The sequence below is a fragment of the Sorex araneus genome, chromosome 4, assembly GCF_027595985.1.
Source record: "Sorex araneus isolate mSorAra2 chromosome 4, mSorAra2.pri, whole genome shotgun sequence".
NCBI classification, from domain to species: domain Eukaryota; kingdom Metazoa; phylum Chordata; class Mammalia; order Eulipotyphla; family Soricidae; genus Sorex; species Sorex araneus.
The window spans coordinates 137562513-137576654 of NC_073305.1; the positions used below are offsets into that span (position 1 = coordinate 137562513).

The 14142-nt window shown below is 46.0% G+C and overlaps 1 protein-coding gene across 1 annotated transcript in view; it reads right to left on the reverse strand.

Annotated features, from left to right (window-relative positions):
- Positions 1–14142, reverse strand: part of FYN (FYN proto-oncogene, Src family tyrosine kinase) — a 225139-nt gene that overhangs the window by 54263 nt on the left and 156734 nt on the right. Inside the window, exons 4-5 of the mRNA XM_055134239.1 lie at positions 9145–9402; positions 4958–5054 (exon numbers count right to left, since the gene is read on the reverse strand). Coding sequence (XP_054990214.1) covers positions 4958–5054; positions 9145–9391 — 344 coding nt within the window. The 5' untranslated portion in view covers positions 9392–9402. The remainder of the gene's footprint in view (positions 1–4957; positions 5055–9144; positions 9403–14142) is intronic.

Consider the following 14142-nt stretch of genomic DNA (forward strand, 5'->3'; position numbering starts at 1 on the left):
AACACCACTGGGTGTGGCTCCGAACAAAACAAACAAACAAACAAAATAAAGGGGCTTTTGAGGCTGTGAAAGCCTTGAGTCAAGGAAGAAAATGTGTTGGCTTTTGGCCATCGTTGGGGTCTTCCCCAGATATGAGTGGGGGAAACGGCTCAAAGAGCTGGATGCAGGCTTGGCATGTGGGAGCCCCTGGCCAATCCCTGGCATCACCTGATCCCCCAAGCACCATTTGGTATAGTCCCTAAAGTAGAAACAAACAATCCCCCCCCCCCCGCCCCCGTAAAAAGATCATCCCCAAACTGTTTTAATTGGGTAGAGAATAAGCAATCTCAGAGTCAACACAAGGCTTTTTGGGGCCACAGTCCCTACAGGGGGGCTCTGCAGGAAGCTGCCTGCTGAGCAAGCCCCATGCAGTGCTGGTGCATCGAAGGGGATGGAGATGCAAACACCTGAACAGTGAATTTATTTTACAGCTTTCTTTTTCTAGTCTAGAAAGAGAATTTCAAAGACATGTATCAATGGTGGGAGAAAACTGTTCTCATACCCAGAGAGCCCATTATCAAAAACCTTAAATTTAGTTCCTGTCAAGATTTTGGTGAGGATTTAATTTTCACGACACACAGAGAACACTACATGTGTAGATGCACAACCCTGGGTACCCAGACCCGGTGAGAGAGATCACGGTCTGTTTCAGGGACCGGCACTGGGCAGCCCCCTCGGCCCTGCCTGTCTGGTTCTAATCATGCAACCAAACATGTTGACATGTTTCATTTCTGTGTCCTTCATAAGAGATAGATGCAGCTTCAAGAGGATTACTGCTTTTTTTGTTTGGTGGCCACACCTAGCAGTGCTCAGGGATCGCTCCTGGCAGGGCTTGGGGGACCATATGAGATACTGGGGATCAAACTCAGGTTGGCCCTGAGCAAGGCAAATTTCCTACCCACTGTACTATTGCTCTAGCCCTGTAAGAAGATAATTTAAGAACATGTGTATTCATTATTTGAACACCGCATGAATTTAAATGAAATGGTCTTGGAGAAATCTTCAATAGCGTAACACTTTACTGCTCTGAAATTCCACTAGATGGAGACATTTCATCATAAAAATTATCCACCTCTCTCTCTCTCTCTCTCTCTCTCTCTCTCTCTCCCCCCCCCCCCCACACACACACACACACACACACTCTTTCTCTGCAAAATCACCATGGTGAGGAAGAAATTAAGTGTTTCAAGTGATGCTTTTTGTTGAAGCAAGCTAGCTTTATTCAAGTTCTAATTCATTTAAATTAAGAAGGAAAAAACCAGAAAGTCAAGTATCCATTTTGCAGACCCTAGAATGGTCATGGGGGCAGGGAGCCAGTATGATTTGCAGCAGATTTGGACAAGAAGCACAGTTTTATTCAGGTGATCCTGTGTAAAACAGGTAATTTCTATTTAAAATTCAGCATTAACGACCACAATTTGTTCCCAGCACCTAAGTAGTGCAGCAAAGATAAGAATCCAGCTATCAGCTCATTCTGAAGTCATGTATTAGGAATTTAAGACTTTCTCTTAAGTGACTCCATTAATCTCACAAGGGTTTTCAGATACTCATGAGAAAGATAAAAATCCTTTTTCTAGGCCATCAAGGGTCACTTTCTCATCAAAGGAGATCTGAAGTAACAATAACTCAGCACATTCATTACCTAGTGACCCTCACATACTGTCCCCAGAGAGGCTGATACCGATGCAAAAATGTCAAGGGAGTCTGTTGTGCAATGAACCTTTTAAACAGACTGAACGCCCAACTCACCTACCCTACACATCCCATCTTTATAGACATTCACCTAGACCTAGGAAAACTCTAAATAGAATTCTACCATGCCCATCCTCTCTTCCTTGAGCTGTTGTGGCTCACTGTGATGATTAAAGCTGTGTTTCTGGGCCACACCTGGCGGTGCTCAGCACTGGCTCCTGACGGTCCCCGGGGCACTCTGCGCTGCCAGGTGTGAGGCCGGGCCCCTGATTGCTACGTATGTGCTCCAGCTCTTGGGGCACTCGACTCCGGCCCCTCACCTTTGATTGCTTTAGATTGTTCTCACAGTTCGGCTGATTTCATGGATTCAGAGTTCTGATTAGTAAATTGGCATGATTTTTTTTTTTTTACCTTGCTGTAATTGAAATACAGGACTTTTAAAATCTGCTTCTGGTTTAGGTTTTCATAACAGCTCCCTCTGTTCCTCTAATTTAAAGACTTACATTTAAAAAAAAAAAGTTTGTCTCTCAGCTGGAGAGAAAGTACAGGGCTTGGGTGCTCGCATGCATGTGTTTCCCCCTGTGATCTTGAGGACCACCTGGTTACCTGGGCATCACTGGGCACAGCTTTGGAGGCCTGTGCACACTGCCAGGAACCGCCTTGGAGGCTCCGAGGACACGGTGTGTGTGGGGGGGCTGGGTAATCACTCCGTGCTGACAGGCCTGAGCTGCATCATGTCTGTAGGCTCTTGCACTGACCCACCAGGTTGAGAATAAGAATCTATTAATAACCTTCCATGGCCCTAGGAGCCAGGAGCCCCTGTGTTGTCAGGGAGTTGCATGTGCCAACAGTTTAGCCTTGGAGAAGAGGCCGGGCAGTCTGGTGAGCAACGCGGCCGGAGAAATGCTCCGGACCCGAATCCGGGCCAACAACACCAGGGATCCAGACGGAGGAGGTACAGCTGGCACACCTTCTCCGGATGGAGCCCTGGCGACACTGAGAAGCAACTAACACGGCTCCGGGTTGCGGGACTGGAACACATCCGAGCCGCGCGGCCGCGTCAGCTTAGACCTTTTCTAAAAACTGAAAACATACAATCTTTTAATGACAAACCAATTATCAAATGGTTCCTTAGTAGGGCTGTCTTCCTTGGGGGGAAACTCTAACAACAATAGTGAGTTTTGTTTTGCAATATGGAATGTAATCAAGGTAGAGAGAAAATGAAGTGAAATTCATCAGTTACACAGTTGGGGGGGTATACTGGGTATTTTGGTGGTGGAATAGGGGCACTGGTGAAGGGATGGTGTTTGAATATTGTATAACTGAGACATAAACCTGAAAACTGTAACTTTCCACATGGTGATATAATAAAAATTTTAAAAATTAAAAAAAAAAAAAAAAACAGTTTAGCCTTGAACTGTGGAGCGTTTTGATAATAAACGCTGGCTTCTCTGACTTTTGTCCCTATGCAGCATGCGCTCAGAAAGCATGACCATCACAGTTCGGCCAATGCTGCATGGTGTGCTGCACCAGGATTTTGTCTAACCACTGTGAAAACCTGACAGGTGTCACCAGGTTGGGTCATGAGCCCACGACGGTCCTTGGAGTAAACCACTGATCATTCTTTCAAAAGTCACTGTCTCAAGAAAATCCTCCTCCTGAAATGTGAAAAGAGCTTTTTCTCTGCACTGTTTTTCTAACTGCAGCCGGCCAGGCTGCCTGCGACTTGGACATGAGGAGCTTTCCCTCAAAGTGGATGTCAGTCACCCTCCCTCGATTGTTCTTTGATGCGGGTGTGGCGTGAATATGATCAATTTTCAAACATTTTCCTAGCAAAGCACAATAATTAAAGACACTTGGCTTTTATTTTCTAATTAACATCACCTCTCAGGCCAGATTCAACCCAACGACTCATGTCCATAGTACACTCTGCTTAGAATTTTATGAGGTAAAAATTGTAAGATGGTTTTGATCCCAACAAATTGTTGTTGAATTGATTAGCTCCCTCACAGATTCTTATGCCACTTAATGAATGACTCAAATAAAAATTCTTTTAAAAAAAGAAATATGAAAACAGAGAGTAGAGCAGATTAATGGAAATATTTGGCAAATAGGTTGAGGATTAATCATATTCAAATGCACAGCACTGAGCACTTACAATAGGTCCCTGAGAGGACCCCCATGGGCTCTGGGTGCCTGCACACGCGCCAGCCAGCAATAAACCTCTTCCAGGTTTATTTAACCTGGGAAAGCCGGCAGCCCTAGGGCCCGCAGATTTTGCCCTCTATTAGGGAAAGAAGTGGGAGTGTGTGAGGACAATACATGCAAACATGCACACACATGCATGCTTGCACACATGTGTACATGCATGGAGGTGTGGCAGCTGCCCAGGAGAACAGAGCTCCTGGCCTCCTCTCCCAGCCCTGGCTGGGCGGAATAAGGAGAGCTGCCACCTGCATCTGCATTATTGCTTTGTTTTCCCTTCCCCAGCCTCTCTCCCCTATTATTACTCTAGACTTCAGGTGATTGTATTTGATACAAAGACCTTCAGCCCCACCCCCAACCTTAAAAAAGGGCATCTAAATGGCATGTGGGATGAGAAATTCTATAGGCAGGAAGAATGTTAAAGATGGAGGAGGGAGTAAAGCCCTTTGTAATATTTTCTTCTAAAAGAATGGGGTCAGAGGCACAAAGCTCTGGGCAAACACTGCAGGCCACGCATGTCAACCACAAAAGGAGACTGGGACAGGTGCTATTGTCTTGCATGGTTCTTCGCCCTTTTTGACTGTGTGCCATTCACACAAAAAGAACAAAGGAAGAAGGCACAAACTTGCTTTGGGCAAGGACTAGCTTCTCTAAAGCTATGCAGTGATCCCCTGGTGGCACATGTGGGCTTTGCTACAGAAGTACCTTTTGGGTTGCCTTGTGCATGGTAAGTGCTCCCTCCACCTGCTATACTAACTCTCTAACCCTGCTTTTATAACTTTTAAACCCAAACAGAAACCATCAATTCTGCCATAGTGACACCCCCAAAAGCATCCCCTGAACATCAAATCCTCTGCCTGTCCATGCATTCTTGGTTTCTCAACTGAGACCACCCTGAGAACAAGTGAATTTCACAAGCGATCCAGCATTTCAGAAAGCCGAGAAGCTACAGAGGGAAGCAAGAGAGCTCTCCGGCCGGCTCTAGAGGCGCATGCGTCTCTCCCTCCCACTCCAAACTTACGAGCTGTTCAATATTTGGAATTTTTCTCCTTTGTGAAAACTCAGGTCATCTTCCGTCCGTGCTTCATAATCATAAAGGGCCACGAACAAGGTCACTCCTGACAAAACACAATCGCAAGGGGAGAGATCATTACGCGTGGAGAAATGAATGCTGAGAAGCTCAGTGTCCATTAAAATCACCCGCAAAAGCTTCGGGCAATCAGTGCAGATAACGTTATGCGGCGTGGCAAAGCAATGTGCAAACACTGGTGCCGAGATGGCGATCCCAGTCTTTGGAGCAGGAAGCATCCCTGGATCCAACTAAAATCTGCAGGACTTCTCTCAGTGCACTTTTGAATGAGTCCTCGGGAAGGTACTGACAATGCCCACACATCCCAAGCAGAGCAGCAGCTGCTGCAGCAGCCGCGCGGGAGCTCGGGCTCCCAGAGCTCTTTAGCTAACAAGCATCCGTCTCCACTAAGGAGCCCAGGTTAGGTTTCTGGCAAAATGGAACCACTCCTGCCTCTGGCCTAACAGGACTGCAGAGTGTGAAAGCACTGCCGGGGGCTGGGGAAAACCCTTGCAGTGAGATAAAACCCTTTCTGCAACTTCACTCATTGCTCTTGAACTCTTTCTTCTCTTTCCTGTTTTATCGTGGAGGTTGTTGTTGATTTTGGGGTCACATCCAGTGGTACTGTGGTGGGAGGCTACTCCAAGTGTTGTGCTCAACTGTCCTGGCAAGATTGGGCATTGAAGTGGCAGATCCCACATGCCTTTTTTTTTTTTTTTTGCTTTGTCACACCCAGTGATGCTCAGAGGTTACTCCTGGCTCTGCACTCAGGAATTACCAGTGCTTGAGGGACCACAAGGGATGTCAGGATCAAACCTGGGTCTGAGACATTATACTGTCGCTCCAGTCCCATCAACCACTCTGTTTTGCCCTGCTCCTCCCTTTAACTCACCAACCCTCACCTTGACTTGTGGTACTTACTCTTCCACACTCACCCTCCGTCTTCTATCTGGCTTACTCCCCTGGGATGCAGAAGTTCACTCTCAACAGCAAAGAATGGCCAGAATCCCATTTGGTCTGGACTGAGCATAGGGAGAGTTCTAAGATGGTCTTCACTGAGTTCACCTCTCGGTATTCATGACCCTGTGCAATCTCCTTTCCCATAAGTGTGGGCCAAACCCGGACACTTGCTCTTAACCGACAGAACATAGCGAGGGTGGTGGGAATGTCCCCTGTGGGAGTTTTGCTATGCAGCCATCGGTAATGAGTACTTTTCATTTCTCTGCTCTCTGGCTTCTCACTTTGATCTTCACATATTTCAAAGTACCTGATGTAGCTCTACATAGATTATGCCCTTTTCCAGGCTGCCATTTGTTACAGGTGGTTCCAAGGGAATGATATGCCCAAAAATCAGAGTGGAAGGTGGGGTTTGTCTTTCCACCACTGCCAAGGGGGACATCCTGCAGGAGCGTTGGCATTCAAAAGGTCTGAGCATGCCGGGAGGGCCCAGTGGGCAACCATCTGCCTTCTTTTAGATTTCTTCGAAAGGTACGAAAAAGGCTGACAAACAACAAAAAGCCTAAGTCATTGACAAGGTCATGCCTATTCTCATGTAATACTTCACTGACAGACTCCCTTCATTATGGGATTTAAAGACAAACCTAAGCTCCGCTGTGTGAAAGACAAGTTGCAAGGGATGGACATTCCACTCGCAGTCTACATGGTGTCACTAGGGGCTTTTATCTTTTTCTTTGTGGCGGGCACAGACCAGGCGGTGCTCAGGGCTTTCTCTTGGCTGTGTGCTCAGAGATCACTCCTGACAGTGTCGGGGATGGGAGAGATCAGCTGTGTGCAAGGCAAGCGCCCTATCCCTGTATGATCTCTCCAACCCATGGGAGTTTTGATCTTACAGATGGAGAGGAAGTGTCAAAGGAGTCGCAGTGACACGCATATACCGGGCAGAAGTCCCCTGACCTTTGGGGGGCACTTTCAAGTTTCATAAAAGGGTTATCTCGATAAAAAAGGACAAAGTTTACTCCTGACTGCTGTGAAGAGCCCCTTGTTTAAAGTGGGTGGCCCTCTCTGGTGCCAGCCCCCTGACACCTGGATTCATAGGGATTCACCTCTGGTACTCGTGCGTGAATGAGCAAGGTTGCTGCTGGCCTTAGCAGACCTCAAGAGTCTGGCTGGCACAGCGCCTGTGCTTTCTTCCCCGCTCAGGCAGGGGAAGTGTGTGATGGGTCTGGCTTCGTCCTCAAACATCCTCAGTCAATAGGCTTCCCCAGACTGCCTGGATGCCTTTTTCCTCCCTCCTCCATTCCTGAGCCTTCCAGGAAGGCAGGAGGGATGCTAAGATGTTCCTGCCTTCATTGAACTCTGCAAAGTTCCCTCTTTAAAGGGAATGTGAGAGGCCAGAGAGACAGCACAGTGGGTAGGACACTTGCCTCGAACATAGTGGCTGACCCAGGTTCTATCCCTGATATCCCATATGGTCCCCCGAACACCACCAGGAGTAATTCCTGAGTATCACCAGGTTTAGCCCCCCGAAACAAAACAAAAAATCACTCCCCCCAAATGATAAAGGGAACTGAAGATCCCTTTAGTCCCATCAAAGTGAGCCGTACTGCCTCTTCTGCTCTACAGAGTGAAGTGCTCCTGGTCGAGCGTGGAGGGTGAGAGGAGGCTGCTAATGATGAGTGGTGCTGGGGAATGAGGGAGCAAAGGAAGCAGGACATGTGGGCTGTTATCTAAACTCTTCCCCAGATGACCCCAGAGCACAGCAGCTGATGCATATAAAACTTTCACATGAAACAATTTTGTAACGCATCATGTCAAATGCCTAGTGACCACGATTCACACCCCAGGAAGATCTGGAAGGCGACTGATGCATGAGGTAACTTAGAAATATGTCGAAAAACATATGTCTGGGAATGTATGCCAGGGATTTTTTACAAAGTACTGGCTGAGTCAGCAAGTACACATGGCAATGAAAAACACAGTCGTGTGGTGGGAAAGAGAAGGAAACTTAAAAAAAAGCAGGAAGAAGGTCCCTTACAGATAGGTATGATTCAAATTTTATATGTATGATATAAATTTTATATGGACTGGAGCGATAGCACAGCGGGTAGGGCGTTTGCCTTGCATGTGGCCAACCCGGGTTTGATTCCTCTGTACCTTTAGGAGAGCCCGGCAAGCTACTGAGAATATCCCACCTGCATGGCAGAGCCTGGCAAGCTACCCGTGGCATATTCGATATGCCAAAACCAGTAACAACAAATCTCACAATGGAGATGTTGCTGGTGCCTGCTCAAGCAAATTGATGAGTGTGATGACAATGCTACAGTTCTACATATATATATGTATATATGTACACATACATATACATACATGTGTATGTATATATATTGGTGAAGCAAATAGGTTTATTTTGTGTTTATTTTTTGATTTTTGGGTCACACTCGGCAATGCACAGGGGTTACTCCTGGCTCTGCACTCAGGAATTACTCCTGGCAGTGCTCAGGGGACTATATGGGATGCTGGGAATCCAACCCGGGTTGGCCATGTGCAAGGCATTTGCTCTTCCCACTGTGCTATTGCTCCAGCCCTGAAGTGAATAGTTTTATTAAGGACATTTAGAGATATGTGTGTGCAGGGCAGGGGGAGAGAGAAAAAGAGAGAGAAAGAAAGAGAGAGAGAACATACTGACGGTTGATGAGTCCTGATTCAGGGAATATTAGAGAGTAGAGGGACATAATAACCCTCATGTCCTGCTGCCCAGTGGGCCCTGGCTGGGAAGCAAACTGGATTTGGCTGCAGACACAGCAAGGTCATGTGCCTTAACCCCTGCACCATTTCTCCAGTCATACCAAGTGTATTTTTAGCAGGAGAAGGAGCACAGTAACATCTTGACAGTGTTGGATTCAAAAGCATGGGGCTCAGGGCTGGGGATTTGGAAAAAGCTGCCCTCGTTCTGCTGGGGCACCAGCCAGGGCCCAAGCTACAGGCCTTTAGAGCCTCTCCCCGGAGAAGCTTGTCTCAGGACATACCCAGATTTCTCAACTTTACCAAAATTTGTCTTTCTACTCCCCTCAGCCGGCAGCGGATAGAAGAAGACTGATGAAAGTCCCCAGTCACAGGAAGCCTCTCAGCCCACCCCCCCGTGCCAGAGGTGGCCTGGCCCAACATGAAGAGTGGCTTACCTGTCCCTCCTCTCGTACGCAAGGTCCCAGTATGAGACGAAGAGTTCACACCCCCAAAGACAGTGAGTCCTTGGCCGCCGGCCGCGTGGAAGTTGTTGTAGTTGGGGATGGAGGTCACGCCGAAGCTGGGGTAGTGCTGAGGGGTGGGGTCTGTGCCATAGCGGTACCCGGAGCTCTGGTTCAGGCTGCCGTCCCTCTCCTCCGTCAGTTTTGTTGCTTCTTTATCCTTACATTGCACACAGCCCATTATCTAAATTCCTGCCAGAAACAAAGAACAGGCATGTGAAGTTGGGGCTCCCTAGTGGCTGGATTTGTGTATATATATGTATACATATATATATAAGTTTATAAGTATATATATGTGTACATATATATATATATATATATATATATAAACTTTTTGAGCTGGAGTGATAGCACAGGTAGGGCGTTTGCCTTGCATGCGGCTGACCCAGGTTCAATTCCTCCGCTCCTCTCAGAGAGCCCGGCAAGCTGTTGAGAGCAGAACTCGCCTGCACGGCAGAGGCTGGCAAGCTACCCGTGGCATATTTGATATGCCAAAAACAGTAATAACAAGTCTAACAATGGAGATGTTACTGGTGCCCGATTGAGCAAATCGATGAGCAATGGGATGACAGTGATAGTGACTGTTGTTTGGTCTGGACTGGAGTGATAGCACAGCGGGTAGGGCATTTGCCTTGCATGTGGCTGACCCAGGTTCTCCTCGGTCCCTCTTAGAGAGTGCGGGAAGCTACCGAGAGTATCCTGCCTGCATGGATAAGCAAGCTACCCGTGGCGTATTCGATATGCCAAAAACAGTAACAATAAGTCTTACAATGGAGACGTTACTGGTGCCTGCTTGAGCAAATCCATGAACAACAACGGGATAACAGTGCTTACAGTGCTTTGTTTGGTCTATGGCCCACATCTGGTGGTGCTCAGGGGACTCCATGTGGTGCCAGGGATCTAATTGGTAACTTGCAAGTTAAGAGTTTCAGCCTTGTACTATCTCTCCAGCCCCTGGGTTGCTTGATTATTTTTTTTTTTTTTAAAGAAATATTTTATTGAACCACCGTGAAAACAAAATACAAAGCTTTCAGGTTTAAGTCCCAGTCAAATACTGATTAAACCACCATCCCTTCACCAGTGCACCCGTTCCACCACCAAAAACCCCAATACACCCCCCTCCCACCCCACCCCCCATCTAAGTAGCTGATGATATTCCCATTATTCTCTCTATATATTGAGTACATTTCATATTTCCATACAGAACTCACTATTGTTGATTGGAAATTTTCCCCAACAATCAGGCCTGCTGAATAAGCATCATCTAATAATTTCTCTTCCTTGGTAAAGGTGAAGATTTTGAGTCCGCGCGGCCGCAATAGCGGCCGCGCGGTTTTGGGTTTCTAATATTTTAGCTCAGTTCTCAGTCAAAATGCATGGCTCCAAGAATCTGCTTTGGTGACAAAATGGGTTAGGAGACCTCAGGATCACAGTCAGTAGCCGGGAGGCTCTGCTTCTCGTGCCGCGGCTCTTGGTTCATCTCTGGGCGGAAGGCGCGCCGGGAACACCTCCCCTCCCAGGATCACCTACAGGCTACGTCACTAAAGAAAGTCCTACCTCCTGGTGTAGGGGTCTTAGAGGGTGGCTCTCACCGCGTGGTTGCTTGGGTTGCTTGATTATTAAAGAGGAGGAACTTATAACTTGGCTCTGAATATTTCAAGCGTGTGGGGAATGAAGAAAACCAGTGGCCAGGGTAGCCCATTAGAGGTGACCTCAATGCCCTGAATTTGACAATCACATTTGTTCAATCGAGTCACCACACCGTGTGTTGGTCACCCTGCTGCTTTTGTCCTCAAGTGAGCTTTATTCCCCAGAACGTCCAGAGTATCATACTTGGGTCTAAAGATAGCCCCCCCAGACTTAATATGCTTATATCTAGTCAACTTAAAAATGAGTTCATGGAATATTAGTATAAAATCTCTGGAAGACAAGAGCAGAATAGGAGTGGAAAGGACAGAACATAGCCCCAAAGAACTCATCAACCTTTTCACTTGGGGGGACCCATTCTTCAAGCACATATTAGATACACTGCAAGCAATCAGATGATACAACACTAAAATTCAGAAAGAGATGCTGGATGAAAAATAAACTGGCAGAAAGGGTGAGGTCTGGGTATATTTGCAGAATGTCGTGATAACCAACAGTAACAAAATCATTGAAAGCTAACTACCTTTTCAAATTCCCCTTAGCTTTTGACATCTTTCGAAAACATTCGGAAATATCATTCCCATGTTCTAGGGTTGGTGTTGGGTTAACAAGTCATTGCCCCCCCTCTCACCACCACCCCTACGTCCCTCCAAACCTTCTATTCACCTTAGTAAATCACACCACCCAAAACCTTTGTTTCTGAGACAAAACCTTTGTTTCTCCTTATTTTCTTCTCAACATCCTGTCTCACATTCTACTCTACAAACTTGTCAACTTCCTGGGCTTTTCTGAGTTTCCACAAACTCTGCTTTGCTTTAGTCCTTGAATATTCCTCCTCCGCTTTGCTATGCGACACATCCTTCCAGTCCAAGCTGAGCTCCTTTTCCTCTACAAAGGCTTCTTTGATTCCTCCACATTCTCCAGACTGGGGTGATGCTCATCCCAACTGCTCCTGTCCCATAGTACCCAACTTCCCTCATCATCATGGCACCTATTGCAGCATAGCAGAACGTGATCAGTACACTTGTCTCATTGCTCAGTGGACTGTGAGCTGCAGAACAGCAGGGTCATGCCTATTTCTGCAAGAGTTCCACTGCCAGTGCCTGTCACATAGTTAGGTGCTCAAGGAACAGCAGATGAAATGTGTGAAGATTCTCTAGCCTTCTGTGTTTCTTTCTCACTCTTCTGCACCTCCTTCTGGTGACTTTATCAATAGTATTTCGTGTGTGTGTGTGTGTGTGTGTGTGTGTGTGTGTGTGTGTGTGTGTAATCTACTGGTGCATGTATGTAGTAAAGATAATTCATAAATACAAGGTAATTCAACTCAACCACCCCACTTGGAACTATAATACTATGAAACTGACATAGGGATCAGCAGAACATGCAATGGTCATCTCTGTCAAAACTCTGTAAAGTGAGCCCCTTTGGGACTAAAGACCAAATTAAAAACACATGACAACATGTGTAATTATATGGGTTCACTGGGGAGGGAGGGCACAGCTGGTATAGGGTGGGAAGGGATTCGGGCCAGCGAAGAAGAGTGAAAGAGCTTATTTTTCTACAGCGGCCTACCAATCAAGGTAGGAGATGACACGTGGGTTACAAAGACTCTTGGGACCCTGCTCCGAGCATTGCTTTTCTACTGAATAGGGTCATGGAAGCAGGATTGGGTTGTGCTAAAACCTTCTCATGTTAATGTTGCAAAAAAATACTTATTGAACTGAATGTCAGTTCCTGAAACGGAAATATTTGGAAATGATCTGTCTACTGTTGAGCTGAGATCACCAAGTCTGGAACACGTTTACATGTAAATCTTTCAAGATTAACTTACAGTATACTGTGTCCAACATGCTCTCCCACTTATGGTAAGTGGAGGCGATTTTAACAAGTTTCCAAGAGGAAATGAAAAAAATCTCTCTAAAGCATGATATACCAAAGGGATTTCATTATTTGTTGTTGGTATTGCTTCAAAAAGCTGACAAAAGCCTTGCTCATTTTAACTCTTTTGTCGCAGGAAGTTTCTCTAAGCTTCTATAAAGGTCAAGCTGAAAACACTCCTGAGTCAGTTTTGTTTTATTTTAAACTGATTTACTATAATCAGAGGAGGTGAGAGCTGAATCCAGAATGACATTAATGTCAATGTTTCTCAATCAAACAGGGTTATCCTCTCTCCACCGCCCCACCAAGAGGCATAACAGGCAAAATTTGGAGACATTTTATTATAACAGCTAGAGGATCTCTATCTAGTAGTGGATAGACATCATGAATGCTGCTTGAGACAGAAGACAGAGGAGAGCTTCCAACAACAACAAACTACCTGCCTCCAAATTAGTAACATAAATATCTAGAAAATGATTTATGCAGAGGAAAGAATTTATATTTTAAAAAGTTAAACAGCTATTTTCCTTATATGCTTGTGATGAGCAGGCGACCCAGAATACCTGCCCCCGGAGAGCAGGAGAGCTAGGTAGAAGACAACTTAAAAAACTGCCATAAAATGCTCTGACTCTTTCCTTGAAGCTCATTCTTTGTTGGAGAGAAAATAATCTAAAACCAATCAAAAGTTTCTCAGTACCATTTGCTCTTAACTTGAAATTGCCAAATCCCCCCCATCCCCACCTCCCACAAAACCAAATCCAACCCTATATTTGTGAAAACCAAGCCTTATTTCTAAATATATCAAGAGGAAAACCAGGCCTTATATCTAAACATATCAAGGAAAAAATGTCTTTCAAAATCCATTAAAGAAAATATCACTATAATAAATCTAACACTTCATATAATTTTATAACAAGCAAATTATAAACTCCTTGAAAACAGGTGGGTGGGTGTGTGCGTGTCCGTGTGCATGCGCATGTGTCAATCTTTTCTTTTTTGGTGTTTGGAGCACAATCAGTGAAACTCAGGGATTACTCTTAGCTCTGTGCTTTGCCCAGGGTGGGGTCTCTGCTTTGAAGAAGTCACTCCTGGGCATGTTCAGGGGACCATGTGGTGTCTGGGGCTCCTGCATGAAAAGCCTGTGCTCAGTCCATTGAGCCATTCCTCCAAGCCCCATCTTTAGGGTTTTGTTTTACAGGTGCATCCACATTGCTCAGGACCGTGTCTGCACATAGTAGGTACTCAATGGCTAATAGTAATGAAAAGACTCAAAACCTTAGGACCATTTTGGAGACAAATCTCTTTTACAGAAGAGACAACTACATTAATACTTCATTCATTCATAATTTTTCGGGGGAGGGGGCTTGAGGGAGGGCCCCCAAACAGTGCTTAGTGGGCCTGGGAGCT